This window comes from Solanum pennellii, chromosome 12, assembly GCF_001406875.1.
Source record: "Solanum pennellii chromosome 12, SPENNV200".
In the NCBI taxonomy this organism is placed as follows: Eukaryota; Viridiplantae; Streptophyta; class Magnoliopsida; order Solanales; family Solanaceae; genus Solanum; species Solanum pennellii.
This window is the reverse complement of record NC_028648.1, coordinates 80,596,872-80,614,505: the sequence shown is the minus strand read 5'-3', so window position 1 is coordinate 80,614,505 and position 17,634 is coordinate 80,596,872. Positions and strand designations below refer to the sequence as shown.

At 27.8% G+C, this 17,634-nt stretch overlaps 1 protein-coding gene across 1 annotated transcript; it reads right to left on the bottom strand.

The window, feature by feature from the left end:
* Positions 1-708: 708 nt before the first annotated feature.
* Positions 709-4,312, bottom strand: LOC107007063 (catalase isozyme 1). The gene is made up of 8 exons (XM_015205528.2): positions 4,166-4,312; positions 2,868-2,964; positions 2,481-2,758; positions 1,622-2,398; positions 1,445-1,534; positions 1,292-1,359; positions 1,108-1,201; positions 709-1,009 (listed from the first exon to the last, which is right to left on the bottom strand). Exons 1-8 carry the CDS (start codon positions 4,178-4,180, stop codon positions 950-952), a joined length of 1,479 nt encoding a protein of 492 aa, XP_015061014.1. The 5' UTR covers positions 4,181-4,312; the 3' UTR covers positions 709-949.
* Between the last annotated feature and the right edge of the window lie 13,322 nt (positions 4,313-17,634).

The following is a 17,634-nucleotide window of genomic DNA, read 5'->3' as shown; positions in this document are numbered from 1 at the left end:
GAGTGAGATACTCATGTATTCCAAATATATGTGACTCAAACCTAGATACATGTATCTGTATGGATCTAATGTGATTTGGGATACCATATACAAAGGAAAGTGGTAAGCGAAATGGAGGGAGACTAGCGAGATTTGTTATATATCATATATACATACAAACTCACTTGTATAAAATGTATCTAGAAAAAAAATTACACCTGAATTTGACCTCATGTATCTGAGATATAATTCTCTGGACGCACAAAATATGGTAAGACTCGTAATATTGCAAACTAGAGTGTAACTTAGTAATTAGTTCATAAACTAGTATGGTATATGCAAGTTTCCCAACTTAAAACTGTATTTCAAACCGCACACAACTCATACTACAACGACATATAAATCATCGTCTCACAAGTGGAGTCTAAGGAGAATGTTGTATATGAACTCTTTCCCCGATCTTGTGAAGATAGAGATGTTATTTCAGATAGATTCTCCACTCAAGTAAAACAACATAACTCGTACTCTGCACAGTCAAAGCTTATAGTTTAGTCGTATCAGTGAAATTCCCCCACACGATAGGTGTCGGTTACATTCTTAAGGACCTATTTCACCTTCCTTGATCTTCTTGTGTAATGAAAAAATTGTTCAAACATAATCAATCAAGCTGAGATACTGAAATGAAAGTGATATTATTGAAATTGAGTGTGTGTTCTTCAAGCACCAAAGTGAACAAGAACTCAACATAATTACATAACTTTAGAAAGTGATCATACATTGAACATACAACTGTGAACTTATTCAGGTTCCAACATCATCATAGTAAAAACACAAGACATCGAAATTCGATACAAAATACAACATTACGATTGAAAAAGAAGTACAGTTTGTAGCACAACGCGGACGTTTTTTTGTACTAGTCCTTCAACATTTGCAGCTTGAAACCATTTCAACTATTTTCATTGATTTTTCACATTGTAGGCTTCACAGTGAGACGAGAAGCGACCTTCTGACCACAGGACTTGTCAGCCTGCAATGTGTGCACGCGGAGAAAAAGATTGGTTTTGTTTAATCACCGCGTTTTATTAGGTTAAAATGAATCATGGAAATGAAGAGAAGAACTCAAACCTGAGACAAGTATGATATCCATATGCTGCGAATCTCATGAGTGACTCGTGGATCGGATAAAGACTCAACCCATTTGTTGATGTATCTGTCTTGCCTGAAATAACAAGGATAATCAGTTATCATCGTGTGTTTACGAGGGGGGAAATTGGCGATAAATTATATGATAGATGAACCAAATTAGTACCTGTCAGGTTCCCATGATCTGTACCTCTCCCCTGCCTGTTTGAAGTTGTTTTCTTTCGGAATGACACACTGAAAAAACAACATTGTATATGTAAGTGAACGTTAAACTCGTTCGTAGATCACTCAGACGAAGAATAACAGAGATTTGTCTCACGTTTGTACGCCTTCCATTCAAGACACAAGAAGGAATCGGGTACTGCTCAGCAGGACGACAAGGATCAAACCTCGAGGGCAAATAATCCACCTGCAACATTTAGTTATACATCAGAAGAATGAAATGTTTGGTCAAAAGGCAAAACATAAGGAGCACCAATCGTCGAGTGCATAGTACCTCTTCATCGCGATGTGTCATGTTCATAGCACCATCGCGATGATTGTTGTGATGACCACACTTGGGAGCATTAACTGGGAGCTGCATATAGTTTGGTCCAATACGGTGTCTCTGAGTATCAGCATACGCGAATATCCTAGTCTGGAGAAGCTTATCCTCGGAATAGTAAATACCAGGGACAATATGTCCAGGGTTAAACGCGAGTTGTTCATTCTCCGCGAAGAAGTTATCAATGTTCCTGTTCAACACCAATCGACCAACTGGGATCAACGGCAAGAGATCCTCAGGCCATGTCTTGGTTACATCCAGAGGATCAAAATCGAACTTATCTACATCCTCGGGGTCCATTGTTTGGATAAAAAGCTTCCACTCAGGATAGTTTCCAGCAGCAATTGAATCGTAAAGATCCTTGGTCGCGTGGCTATGATTAGTACCACCGACTCTAATAGCTTCTTCCTCAGACATACATTTCACACCACAAGTTGGCTTCCAGTGGAACTTCACATAATGTGCTTTCCCCTCTTTGTTAATCAATTGATACGCGTGAACGCCAAAACCTTCCATGTGTCTGTAATCCGTTGGGAGACAAACATCATCGTAGAAGAAGGCGAATGTATGCAAACTCTCAGGAAGGAACGAGAAGAAATCAAGGATCCTCCAGTTCTCCTGAATGTGTGACTTTGGATTTGGTTTCAATGCACGAATCGTGTCAGGGAACGACTTAGCATCACGATTAAAGAACACCGGGACATTGTTTCCAACAAGATCAAAGTTACCCTGAGTCAATCAATTCAAAACATTACAATTAAACAAAAACAAAAACCCAATCAAAGATTCCATGACCTAAGCACGAAATTACCTCTCTGGTGTAAAACTTGACAGCAAAACCACGAATGTCCCTAATAGACTCGGGGCTTCCACGTTCATGGACAACAGTAGAGAATCGACAAATAACAGGCGTTTGAGCACCAGGAGCTCGGAGAAAATCAGCACAAGTAAGATGAGAAATGTCATGAGTAACTTCAAAGAATCCCTTAGCACTAGCACCTCTAGCATGAACAACACGTTCAGGTATCTTCTCGCGATCAAATGTCGCGAGCTTCTCAATTAGATAGTAATCCTCAAGCAGAACAGGCCCTGCCAAGAATACGAACTTGAACTAATGTACGAAATCTTATACCATCCAGACTTAAAAACACTTAAAATAAGTCAATCTAAACAAGCTCAACGTCTAATATCAAAATACCTCTAGGTCCAACAGTCAAGGAAGAAACATTGTTGTACACAGGACCACCAGCATTTGTTGTCAAGAAAGGGGTGTCGTATGCGCTTGATGGGCGATACTGTGTCACAATCATATCCAACAAAAATAAAATATACATTGCATATGCAACAAATCGAGTATCTGAAGTTTATGAGTTCTTACAACGATCTCAAGCAAGTATATATACATATATACAATAATAACTGAACTCATAGTTAAATATACAAATACAAGAGATTTGAGCAAAAACTACTGAGATCACGTGAACTCATTGCTTTAAGGCTAGATCGCCTCCTAATACACAACCAAATGTAATAAAATGAGTGTTCACAACTTGATATTCAACGGATCTGAAGTTTATAGGTTCCTATGGCGATGTCAAGTTAATATACAATAATAAGTGAGTTCACGGTTTTAAAATTTTTTATTAGATTTGTTAATATAAATATGTTATTTAGTTAAAAGCTACTGATATTACGTGAACTTAAAGCTTTAAAGCTAGATCCGCCTCGTAATAAACAATTACGCAAGGAGTGCTCACAATTTGTGTTTTTCTTCAAATGTTCCGATCGCCGGTGATTATCGCCGGCGATGATTGCCGATCAGATGTCGGAGAATATTCCGGCATCTACAGCACAGTTATTTAAGTAGTTATTTTTTTTTAAAAAAAAATTATTTTTATTTTTAGAAAGGCGTTAGAACACGTGACAATTTTTGTTGAGAAATTAATATTTTAGATATGTTAGTTTTGTTTTTTTTACGAAAAGCTTTTTTTGAATTTTCCTAAGTTGTTTAAAAAAGGAATTTGAGGGGTGTTTTTTTTTTTTCATTTGAAATCTTTTTTAAATATGCATGATTTTTTTTTATTTTTTTAAAAAATTACATAATATTAAACATGAAATTTATTTTCAAACACAATTTCATATGACTAGTGCTTCATTTTTCTTTACGTGAAACTTGATATGCATGAGAAACCATTTTAAATGTATCAATAAAGACAAAAGACACCTTAATAAGGTGTTTTCTTCTTTAAAAAAAAATTATAACTGTATCGAAGGTACTTTTGACGTAATGAATAAGATCTCTTTATCTTTGATAAAAAAAAGAAATGAATTCAAACTTAAAGTGAGAATTTTTTTTTCTGACAACAATGTATTTTCACGTATTATACGAGATCGATATACTCATATTATAATATTATACCAATTATATAACACAAGATCAACTAAGAAAAAATAGGATCACAAAGTTTTGTATACAAAAAAAAATTATTGATATACCTTAGAGGGATCCATGGTGATGGAAATGAAAGAAGAATTGAAGAGAGAGCCTTTTGATCTATAAACAGTTTATGTTTGGTGTGTTGAGAGTGAGAAAAGAGCAACTTATTTATAACCTGTGGAGGGCACTTATGTAAAATTATAATACACATAAAAATCTCATAATGTTGATGATGAAATTCTATCTTATATTATTTTAATAAAAAAAGTTATATTATATTGTTAATGTACTAATAATTATCGGTGGAGGAATCAGAATTTTATTAAGCGGTTCAGAATATAAAAAAGTAAACATATTAAGGTATCGAAGAGTGTTCCATGTCTACATATACTTAAATAAATTTAACCCATATAGAATATGTAATATTTTGCAGAATGAGACTCTGTTCTGATAACAATATATTCAGTGTATCCTTACAAGTAAAGATGGAGTATATTTACGCAAACACCCCATTTTAAGAGAAAAATAAATTATTTCTGATATATCTTTGACTGAAATATATATATATGTGTGTGTGTGTATATATATATTACTGAACAAGCTTGAAAAGATATACAAGACTAAGAAATTAAGCTAAGAATATCGAGGAAAAAGAAAAAAATGACAATGAAAATAATAATCTTACCCCGTCTTCTATTTTAATCCTCGACGTCTAAAAGAATCCTAATCTTCAACGTTGTTTTATAAACTGTTAATGTAGAAACAATTACATTATCTAGTCCCCCAAGCTAACGGTAGACGGGATCCTTTCACTTGACTGGTTGATTAGGTTTTTTTCCTACGATGTTCGAGTCGAGTCGAATATTTTTACTGAAAAATTAAAATATAAAGATACTAAATAGTATAGAAAGGTAATAGTCCTGTCCAAAATTTGAATTGTTTCAACAAATTTAATTAAACTTCGAGTGTATTTCGTACATTTTTTCCTTAAATAAAAGATATTATATATTAAACTTGTATTAGAAATATCGTTTTTTATTAAAAAAAGATGTTTGATTGAACCTTTGGGTCTCTATTTCATTTTTGAGCCAAAGTATATGGTAATATACTTTAAAATGTGAAATTTATAATCATGAGAACTTAAATTGATTATTTTAGTTTATATGTAATAATTTTAGAATAAATAAATAAAAAAGTTATACTGTTCAGATGGATAAGATTTAGTGCATTATAGCTGTAAGATGATTAAAATGAAAGCACTATATATGTTACATTTTTTTCATATATATTCATTGTATTTCTTGATCCAAATAAAATAATATTTAGAAAATAGAAACTTTAGTCAATTATGGCAACCAGCATCAACATCTAGCTAAATTAAAAATATAGTTACTCAATTTTTTTTATAATTCCATTAATGTACTATTTGTTTTTCCTTTTATGAAAAAAATAATAATAATAAGCAAGCCATATTATTGTAGTATTTTGAAATTTACAAATTTTAGGACGACCATGAAGTTTTAGGCTTAGTGAAAAATTAAAATTAGAGAATTTATATTTCAACTAATTCTTTTTAAAACTTTATATCCTCTCACAAATCATCAACTTGCATAATTATTTTTTTGGGTGAAAAAAATTCTTATCTTTAAAGAAATTTTCTAAAAAAAAGAAAATTGACATCAACATTTCAACTTTGAAAATTGTCCACACATGAACACCATCTTTGATTTTTCTAGAAAGTGTATAATTCATAGTAATAAAAGTGCTAACATGTCTAGAAGATAGGTTAACGTATAAGTATTGTTATATAGATTTTTTTATCGTTATATAAAAATATATCGATTTCTTTTGTTATGTTCTAATTTTTTGTAAAATTTATATTGAGAGTCTTTTCTAGGAACACGCGAGTTTGCAAGTGATTCAGGTCTCTTATCTCTTTTATTTCTGTTTGACTCCTTCACTGAACAATCTAGAGATCGACATAGCGCATAACTAAACCATCTCAAATGACATTTTTACAATTTATCTTCGATAAGTGAGATGTCATAGCTTGTATCTTCTTGAAATGTAATTATTTCTATTCTGATCTAATTTTGTATGATCGTACATTTATTTTATCATTATACATATGTATATGACATTCATCTTGTGAATATGTTTGAACTTGGATATCGAAGAATTTTTTATTTTAAAAAAATGTTAAGTATATTTACGAATTTTTTCGAACTATTGACATTAGTGATAATATATTTTATTACTATGTATTATTGTAACGACCATACTATATATAGCATTAATAATTCACATAGGACCTTATGACTCATTTGTGTAAGAAAATATCTGAATTATGAAGGGGCCCCTTTGGCATTGCCTATTCTTGTTTGATGTGGATATCTCGACTCTAATATCGATGAAAGAATGTATAATATTCAGTGAATTATTGAGTTTTTTTTATTATAAGTTACGTTTAAAGTTATTAATATCTATTTGAATGTCAGACATCACGTCTTTCACAATCATATTAAGTGAATGATTTTTTCGTTTCTGAAAAGTCCTAAAAATAGAAACTCCATCTTTTCTTATTGATTTTTCTTTTGTACTTGGTATCTACGCTGGAGTTCAACTATATCCGGATTCACGCCAAAAAATTTTCTATTGGGAGATAAATGCTTTTTGATAAAGACGACTCCATATTCAGGGCCCTAAATTTGAACACAGGACCTTTGATCAAGAATGAATGAGTTTGTACGACTTCACCATAACTTTTTGAATTACCAAAGGACCTCACAATTCACAAACTCACTATACTTCAACTTTATATGAATGTATTTGCCTTTCTAATTTTATTAACAAGGTGCACAAATTCAAAATTTTAAATTTATTATGATATAAATAAGATTTTAGTAAAAATTATTGAATTTCATCAAATTTATGACAGTATAAGTTAAAAAAGTGATTTTTTTTTTGTTTTAAGTTATTAGAAAATGAAATTTCACTGATTCAGTTACCAATAGGACATCTTGAACCCACTACTGTTCGATGTGATTTGGCAGTACTTTCCCAAATATTTTGAGTTTATAAATTATAAATATCTAAAAAATAATATTTTTTATTTACGCATATTAATAATTTTTTAAAAATATAAATATAAAATTTTAAATAAAACTCTTAAGTTCTGTCAAATTTATAATCAATCTTGTAGCTTCAACATCAATTCATGATTAAGTACAATTATTGTTATGATATAAAGAAAATTATTTCTTAAATTGATTAATAAAATATTTAAAATAAAAAAAATGAAGGATATCATATCATCCTTCCTAAGTCAATCGAATTCGAATATAATCGAGATTTGATATCAAATAAAAATTTATTGAAAAAGAATAAATATATCCTTAAACTATCGTACATGGTGCGCGAATATCCTTCGTTATATTTTGAGATATGGGTGTCTCCGATGTCTAAAAACTAATATATATATACTAACAAACATAAAAGTGTCATTAATCTTATCTATCGATCCGATATTTATTAAATATCGACAATGGATAAAATGTGTGAGTGAATAACATATATGTTTTACTTTTTAGACGACAAAACTATCAATATTTCAAAAATATGATAATAATGTGTCTATATCATTTACGATAATTTGAGATATATTTGTCCTCGCCCCAAAAAAAATTAATAAAAGGAGGTCATTTGTCCCCTTTGCTTTGTGCCTTTATCCTTGACGTTAAGAGTAAAAAGGAAAAGAGAAAATTGCTTTTTTTTTTCTTCCTTTTCCTTTTACCATCAAAAGTATCAATTATATTTTCTTTAGAATATTATAGTCGAGATCAAAATTTTAATTTTATAATATTAATTTTAAATAATAATATTTAAGTTTTAAAATTTAATATTTATTTATATTTAATAAATATATTAACATAAATATATTATTATTGTTATTATAACAAAATTCATTAAAATTTAATTAAAATTTGCATACAGACTACTAGCTTTGCTCATAATTACTACCCTAATTATGTTAATTTGCAATAGGAGAATCCTTAAAGAACCGAAAGATAATTATAATCTGCAACATTGACTCTTTTAAAATAATGTATCGTATTATATTATTATTATTATGAATGGAGCTAGATATTAATTGTGAATTTGAAAAGACAAATCATAATTTTTATTTAGATATACTTTAAAATTAATTAATTATAAACTCGATAACTAAAACAATAAAAATATGAATTCTTGTATAATTAATTTAAAAATATATAAACTTTATATTTTAATTTTATAGAGTAGAATATTCATTTATATACACTTATTAATAATAATAATGATAATAGTAATAAATAAAGATGTAAGGTACGTATGGTGAATTTCATACAACCCACCGCATTTATATTAGGTCCACTCTGACGGTGGATCGGACGATTTTTCATTTTTTTTATAATCGTGAAACTGAAATAAGATTGTGCGTATTTCAATTAGTTTCGGGAGATATTTGGCACCTCCCATCAGTATATGTATCGAATAATTTTATTCACTAAAAATAGAATAGATAGCTAGAAATCATCTAATGAATTGTCTCTACTGAAAATTGAATTGAGACTTCATTATGCCAATGTATTCATAGATAATTAGACGATACACTTGGATGCTAAATCGAGTGAATTTAAAATTTATATTTTATGAATTTAATATCTAAACATTTTCATATAAGTTTTTTATTAGAATTTTTATAAATTTATTTTTTAAATCAAAATTATTGAATTCAGATATACACGATCGATATTTATACTATCCATTCTCCTCATAAAAATAGAGACCCATCACTTTTCTTGATAAAAACTTATGACATTTATTTGCGTTAAGAACTCAATAAATATACCATATGTGTATGTATAAACACTTCAATTGCTAAATTACAATTAATATATTATCACTTTAAGTGATGATTTAATTATGATAAATTAATATACAATTTGAAATACTTGTATTTTTTCATTTTTTATTGTCAAGTTGCTTAAGATTTTTTTATATAATATATTATTTTATTTTAGCAACCATTTGTGACTCCATAAATTGATGACCCACCAAAAGAAACATGGCGTGTGGTAGTAGCAAGTTCTTCATGTCCTAACAAGTTGTAATTGTCCAAAAAATAAAAGAATCTTAATTGAAAAACGACAAAGAAAAGAATACATTACACTTTTTTTTATATATTAAATTAATTATTATTATAATAACACTCAGATATAGGTGGACAGAAAAATCTGTCGTTATTTTATTATTAATAAAAAATAATAATAATTAATGATAACTATAGTGTTATGATATTCCCTCTGTCCGAAATTATTTGTCATGTTATGCTTATCAAAAGTCAATTTGATTAATTTCCAAAGGTAAATTAGATCACATTAATTCGATATTTTAAACAAAAAAAATTAGATATTCTAAAACTATATGAAAAGTACTGTAAGTTACAATTTTTCGCATATTAATGTGATGAAAAAATTCATCTTAAAATGTTAGTCAAAATTTTTATAGTTTGGCTCTAAAAATAGAAATCATGACAAACAATACCGGACGGAGGGAGTAACTCACAAAGAAAATGATAGAGAAGAAAATGGAAATAAGCATTAAGTATAGAAAAACTTGTATACAATGGCAAATTAATAAATTAAATTAAATGTTATAATTACACTTTAATTTAATTGTACCCTGAAACAAACTGTTTGTCAGTCACCTCTCTCCCTCAAACTCTCGCTCGCTATTCTTCCTCTCTCGCTCGCTCCCTCTCACTTTTATACAAACACATGTGTATAAAATGTGTTTCTTTTTGTATAAAGTGAGAAAAAATTGTATATATACATATATTTTCGTTCCCATCTCTCTCAACTCCCAAATCTTGCTCGCCATTCTCCTAGATCTCACTCGTCACCCTCGCCTTTATCGTTTATACGAACATAAATGAAATGTATAAGTTGTGTTTCTGTTTGTATTAAGTGAGAAAAATTGTATATACACTTGCAAATACATATATTTTCGTCCTATACACTTATAAATGTGCAATACAAATATTTCCCGCTCAATTTCCTTTTGTCTTTCTCTCTTTCTCGTTTTATACATACACAAATTATACAATTGATTTGTATACAATTGTTTTCTTTTGTATATGTATAGCGAATTATACAATTGGTTTCTTTGTATATGAAGCGAATTATACATATTTACGTTTACTATGGAGCTGAATCATGCAAACTTTGCTATAGCATACAAATATGAATATTGTGTTTGCTATATGTGAAAGTTGTTCTTAAGTATTTGTGTATAACATAGAAAAATAATATGGGAGCTGGTTCAGTAATGAAGTCAGAAATTTCGCTAAGGATATTCAAAATTGATACATAAAATTTTTGACTTATGTATTTCGTATAATTTTCTATATACATATTATATAATATGATTTTTCAATAAAGGGTGTTTGATTGGCCATTCTAAACTATGTGTGACTACGACTTAATGGGTTGGGAGTAGGAGCGGAGCTGACTTTGGTCTAGGGTTCCAATCTGAGTTTATATATATATATATAAATATATATATATATATTTTAAATTTTCTTAATGAAAATTATGATTCTACCGCGAAATAAAAAATAAGGAAGAGGGAGTATGGGTTGGTGGAGACGAGGGTGACTAAGGTGAAGGTAAAGATAAGGCACTGTTGACGGATGAGAAAGACACAATTAATATAAAAAATATCTCTCGTAATCACATAACTTATTTTTTATTCTTAAAGAACTTGTCTTTGAGAAAAATATTATTATAAAAAAATCATATATATATAACTTTTTTTAATCTTTTTTTTAAAAAAATTTAACTGCCTTAAAAGTCAGGGGATAATGAATTGTTGACTATTAAAATATGTTTCATTGTCATGTCACTTCAAATAAATTTCCTCTCGTGTACGACACTACGAATGAAATAATTTTAATTATTGTCATACTATAAAAGTAAAAAAAACTTATAAAATTATCTTTTAAATAATTTTATCGTATTAGAATAATCACAATTTACCCAAAAACATATTCAGCAAGGTGATTTTATTTGTAATTTTGACCGTGAAATATCATCATTTAAAAAGTACTATATATTATAATAATGTTATTAATAATTTAAACTTTGAAAGCATGAAAAAATGTGTTAAAAAATAATTTATAAATCTCAAAATTTTATTATCACATAAATTGATATGAAAAAGGTAAAAAAAAAAAATAATTTTGACGATCCAAAGGAATTATATTTTTTTAATGTTTCTTTCGATTTGGTTTATCTTATGACTCATCTATGTCCCACTTATTATAGATATAATAAAGACACAACGCAAAACACAATCTTTTCATTCCTTTCCACTATATATTTTGTCGATTAAACTATCTTTATTCGAAATTTATTGATCTGAATAATTTATATGTATATTATACTTATATAGTTTCATTTTCTTTAAAGAAATTATTTTTAAATTTTAATTTGAAAATTTTAATTAAAATCTTATTGTATTTTTTAGTATTTTCAAAAATGTTTTTGGACGAGTCTCGGGGTGGGGCGTATCAAAAACATTCTGAAACGTAAATTAAAAACAAATCTCATTGCATTTTTTAGTGTTTTAAAAAACGTTTCGGGCGAGTCTCGGGGCGGGGCATACAAAAAATACTCTAAAACGTAAATTAAAAATGTAGATTCATAAGACGCGAGTCCTAGAATTTGAGGCATAAGCCCTGAACATTAAAAACGTAAGTTCCGGGCATAAAAACGTATGCCCTAACATTTTTCATTTATTTTTATACCTTTTTTTTTACTTTAATTCATATTTTTATTATTGGTGTAATGATATTTCTCAAACAATAATTATAAGGCTATAATACTTTTTTTTCTTCTTTATTGATTATTAATAATTATCTCAAATAAAAATCACAAATCATTGAAAGGTTTATTTTGCGTATTTTATTAGTAATAAAACTATAAACTGAGTATACATGAGACGTAGATCCATGAAACTTACGCTCGATGTGCCACACTGTATACAACGCCTCGCTTCACGCTCCCACTTTTAAAACACGGATATTCTTCCTTATTTTTTTTATCAAATTACAAACAATAAAATTTAAATTTTACATTCCATCAAAAATTATTTTTTATATTATTAAATCATTCAAATAATATCTACAAAAAATGCCTTCTTAAAATAATGCTTTAAAATTTATTACCTACAATAAGATAAAATTAACCTAATAGTACAATTTTCTTTTTTATAAAATTCGAAAGGATATCCTTTTTTTATCCCTCATAATAATAATTGAAGGTACAAATGTTAAAAGCATATGTAATTGACTGTCTACCTCACAATGTCCCAATATTTTTTAAACAAGAAAAAACAGACAAATCAAAAATGGAAAATAACTTTAATAACTCTAAAGGGTAAAAATGTAAAAAAACAAATTATTATAAATTTAATAAAACTATATGTTAAAAGTAGTCGACAAGGTCCATTATAAGTTGAAGATATTAATCACGTGAAAATTGACTACTCAAAAAAGAGGTCCTTATTATATTAGTGCCCACAAATTATTTTTTTTATCAAATTATAAATTTTCGAAAATCATGATAAGGATTTAAAAAGTTTCTTTTTTATAGTGCTTGAAAATAATATTTCAAAGTTTTAGTACATTTTTTAATATTTTAATATATAAAGTATATAATTTTGATAATTGTGATTAATTTCCAATCGCATAGCTTCATAACAATTTTGTGAAGCTTTCGTGTATTTATTTTGAATAAAAATATTTATTACGATTATTTGTCACTGTGAAATTTGATTTTAACCTTGTATGATTTTTCCATTATGTGCATAATGTGAATAATATGCAAAATAAGACAAAATTGAACAATGAAAATATCATCATTATGAACTTATATAAAGGTTACTCAATCTTCTTATGAAGATTTTTTGTTAACATCAAACCTATTAAAATTAGATTAAAAAAAATATAAAAATAACTATAATAATTATCTTTTAAAATGCATAATTATACAATTATTCAAAAGTTGAATGAGATAAATATTTCCTTTCTTTTATTCCCTAACTCACTTTATATACTGTTAGGTTATTTTAAAAAATTTATTGGGTTATTGATTTTTAGTATTGAGTTATTAGATAAATCGATAATCTATGGGAAAATTGTATATAATAGCAAATTAATAACCTAAAATAAATGGAGTAGCTAGGTTTGATTTAATTGTGCTTCGTAGCAAACGTTAGCCAAAGTTTGTCAGGCGTCTCTCTCCCAAATATCTCGCTCGCTACTCTCCCATTCTTGCTCGCCACTCTCCCTCTGCTCGCCTCTCTCGCTTTATACACAGAAGTGTATAAATTCTGTTTCTGTTTTTGTTTAAAGCGAGAGAAAATTGTATATACACATGCAAAAATATATATCTTCGTGTTATACACTTAATTATACAATTTACAAACATTTTACTTCAATTTAATTGTAGACAAATGTAAATTTTATACAAATATTGCATTGCTGTACACTTATAATTATGCAATATGCAGTGAAATACAATTTTCTCTAGCTTTATTCAACAGAAGTGTATATATTGTGTTTCTGTTTTTGTATAAAGCGAGAGAAAAACATATATCTTCTTGCTGTACACTTATAATTATGCAATATACATACATTTTAATTCGATTCAATTGTATGCAAAACAAATTTTATAAAAATATTACAGCGAAATAGGCAGCGAATTATACAATTGTGCATTATACAACTGCAGTGAAATAGGATAGCGAATTATACAATTGCAGTGAAATAGGCTAGCGAATTATACAATTTAGGCCAGCGAATTATACAATTGTATATGTATAGCGAATTATACAGTTTTATGTTTGCTATGGAGCGCAATTATGCAAACTTTGCTATAGCATACAAATATGAATTTTTTGTTTGCTATATGTGAAAGTTGCCCATAATCTATTATGACGATAGCAAGTTATGACTATATCATTCATAAATATTAAATATTACATAATTTAGCATAGCTAGACAAGTACTCTACACTACGGTCTACACATGTCACATATCATAGTACTTCTACTTCTCATCGGAAACTCTATATTATAATTTGATTGTAACTTGTTATTGTAGCCCTCGTACTACACCTACTTTTATTGATGTAAATTTTCATTATATTTCTGTTTCACTATATCAAAGTATTTACAGCTGATTTGCTTGTCTATGGTATCGTGTCAAAATATTAGACAAATAAGAAATCATATATTTATTTTATGAGTATTTTCTTATTAAGTAAACAGAATATCGAACTGTTAATGACCGAATACCGATAAATCGAAAATCAATAAAAAATATCTTATTAATTTGTTATTGATTTAACATATTTAAAAATCAAAAACGATTTAAACTAAACCGACAGATTACACCCAAATTATATGATATATAGAATAATTGATTTCCTTATATAATTGTGAACGATCACCATATTTCGAGCTAATTTTGGATTTGAAACTAGATTAAAAAGTTATTTGTCCAATTTAATATTTATATCAAATCAATATAAACCTAACATTTTATTTTGAGTGTGGTCACAAGCTGGCTAACGTCAATTGTATAAATAAATATATTAATTACATATAAAATATATATCTCATCTTTTATTTATAGACATTAGCATTGCCTGAAATATTATGTTGTTTTATCTCTTATTGAGGCTAATACATATAATTAAAAAATTAAACATATTTTAAATGGTTAATTTTAGGAAAAATTACATAAATTAATACATTTTAAAAAATAATTACTGATTTTAGCGATACTTTTTGTTTATTACCATTTATAGCAATGCTTTGTTAAATCTGTAATATGTATTAAACTTGTATTATAAATGAATTAAAAGTGATCAAATGAGGTAAAAATATTATTGATATAAATGGTAAATATTTTTTTATTATAGTATATTTATGTAAGTTTCCCTTAATTTTAACTATTGATAATATGCGTATGTTTTCTTATAAAAAATTGAGTATGAAAAATTAATAAAAATACTTTTTCGTATATTTAAGTACTCAATCAAAATAAATTTATTATTAAAATATATAAATAAAATTTACTGATAAATTTATCTCGATATCTTTTGGTGGACACATGGTGCATTTGTTTGCACCACTCAACCTACAAAAATATAATTATATATACCCCTACCTTACCCCATATAATTAGCACATCACATTATTTGACAATTCTATTATAAAAAATGTCTATCCATATTAAGTTGTAATTTAATGATAAGTGTTTAATTCTTGTGGATTTTGGTATTGCATTTTACATATTGCACAACAAGGTTGACATGACTTATTAATGTCCTTATAGTGGAAAATTCAAACATCAAAATCTATCATTCAATCAGCTTGGAAACATGCAACTATTTTTCACCGTCGAACGCATTCAAAATTTAAATTTTATAAATTTTATCTAAAAGTATTTATTATGAATTCGTTAGTTATATTTTTAAATATTCATATATTATAGTAATTATTACAAGTTCAATGAATTTTAATATAAATATATGTTTTGCCTTGAAGTTGTTGAGTTCAAATGAACGATATGATCATAAATTTTTATTCGTTTTAATTTATTTGACCTGCTTTTCTTTTTAGTTTGATTTAGAAAGAACGATCCATACACCTTTTTGTAGCAACTTTTTTTATTTTAATTTTTGTAATTACATGTTCATAAAATAAAAGCAACCTCTACTCCTCGAGTGAGCACTAGATAAATTCTTCACCGTGTAATAGCTTACAAAATCACATAGGAAATGTAAAACACACTAGATAAGCGCTATGCAACAATCTCGAGTGTAAAGATATTGAGGGGGGGGGGTCGATCTTGGGTCATCGGTGTGGACGATCACCCGCCAAACCCACGTAACCTTGATTTTGCACCACAAAATTTAAAATACTTCTTTAATTTCTTAAGTTCCAGATAATTAAAATAGAAGAAGTAACACACAAACGTGACATATAAAATATCTTTTGAGTATTATTTCGTGGTGGAATTAAATTGTACCTAATATATTGTCTCAATCATAAAGAAGAAAAAATGTGTGGTGATTAATAAATTCAACTTGATATTTGTTTTTTAGTTGAAATTTTCAAGCACATGTATGAGAAGTCATTGGATAATATTGAAAGTGGACCAATTAGTTCCATCACTAAATTGGTCCAAATATGTACGTTGGAGTTGTGATAAGTTTCATTCAAATTCATACATTTATCTCTTTCAATATGTTTCTATGGTAAGGTCAAAGTAAGTTTAGTTTAACAAAACTTTTTCCATCGAAAAAAAAGTATATGTGAAAGAAAATAATTTCCTAATTAGTAATTTATAAGTGCAAACAATGTCATACAAAGTGTCGGAGTAGTTTTTCAACGAAAGAACTTTAATTAGATTCTTTTTCTTTGAAATAGTTTCGCCCTTAATAATACAGTAAAGAATTAAATTATGCGCACTCACACACACATACATAAACTAATGTAAGAGAAGCTTCTCATATAATTATTGTAGATCGATCTAATTTCCAAATACAGTACTTTTATAATTTTTAAAGTAAAAATTAAAATTCTGATTCTGTCACTGTCTCGATAGTTCGTACTCTTGCTTAATTTTAACAAATTTCAAAGAAGAGTTATCAACATTTTCAAAAACATTTAAAGAACTTATTTACCTAGTTGATTAGTTAGCTGCAATTATTTAGTGATTAATTATTGATGACCCAACAAACAAACATATCATGTTGCATGTGGTAGAAGGTCACTTCTCCTTTTTCTTTGTTTTTTTTTCATTTTATTTTAGAATCATTACTTTTTTTTTCATTTTATTTTAGAATTATTATTATTTTTCTATTTCGATTTATGTAACGATATTTGATTTTTTCGTTGTAAAACTTTCAAGCTCATGTAACATTCCAATACAACTATATATATTGGGTCCCAAATAAGGATTAAAATCTATGGTTGTTTCCTTAAATTCGTACATCTATCTCCTTCATCCTATTGGTGACACATGTCAATTAGAGAATAAATATAAAATTTTGAATTAATCGGATCAATATATATTAAATATTGAATATATTGTAATAAACTAAAGAAAAAGGTATCGGAGCCAGGCTATGAACCTAATTTATGGTTTGGGTGCGGATATTAGATCAATGATCTTAGCTTTGATGTCATATTAAATTAGGTTATGAGTTTAATTCACATATTAAAATATTTTTAGTTGAAATAAAGAAAGATTATCTAAATCTTATAAAATGTGAGATTATTCTCATCAACACCATTTGATCCTCACACGCTCGATATAAATATTCTTTATTCGAGGTTATACTGTTGGATTCAAAGCGTGAAATTCAAAGATTGAGTGTATAGTCACGCCTCGTATAGCCTGGGGGCGGGC

Excerpts from the sequence above, each read along its gene's own strand:
- LOC107007063 (XM_015205528.2), bottom strand. Across the intron at positions 2,399-2,480 it reads TCAAGTTTTACACCAGAGAG|GGTAACTTTGATCTTGTTGG; the intron begins GTAATTTCGTGC and ends TGATTGACTCAG. Across the intron at positions 1,535-1,621 it reads TGACACATCGCGATGAAGAG|GTGGATTATTTGCCCTCGAG; the intron begins GTACTATGCACT and ends TAAATGTTGCAG.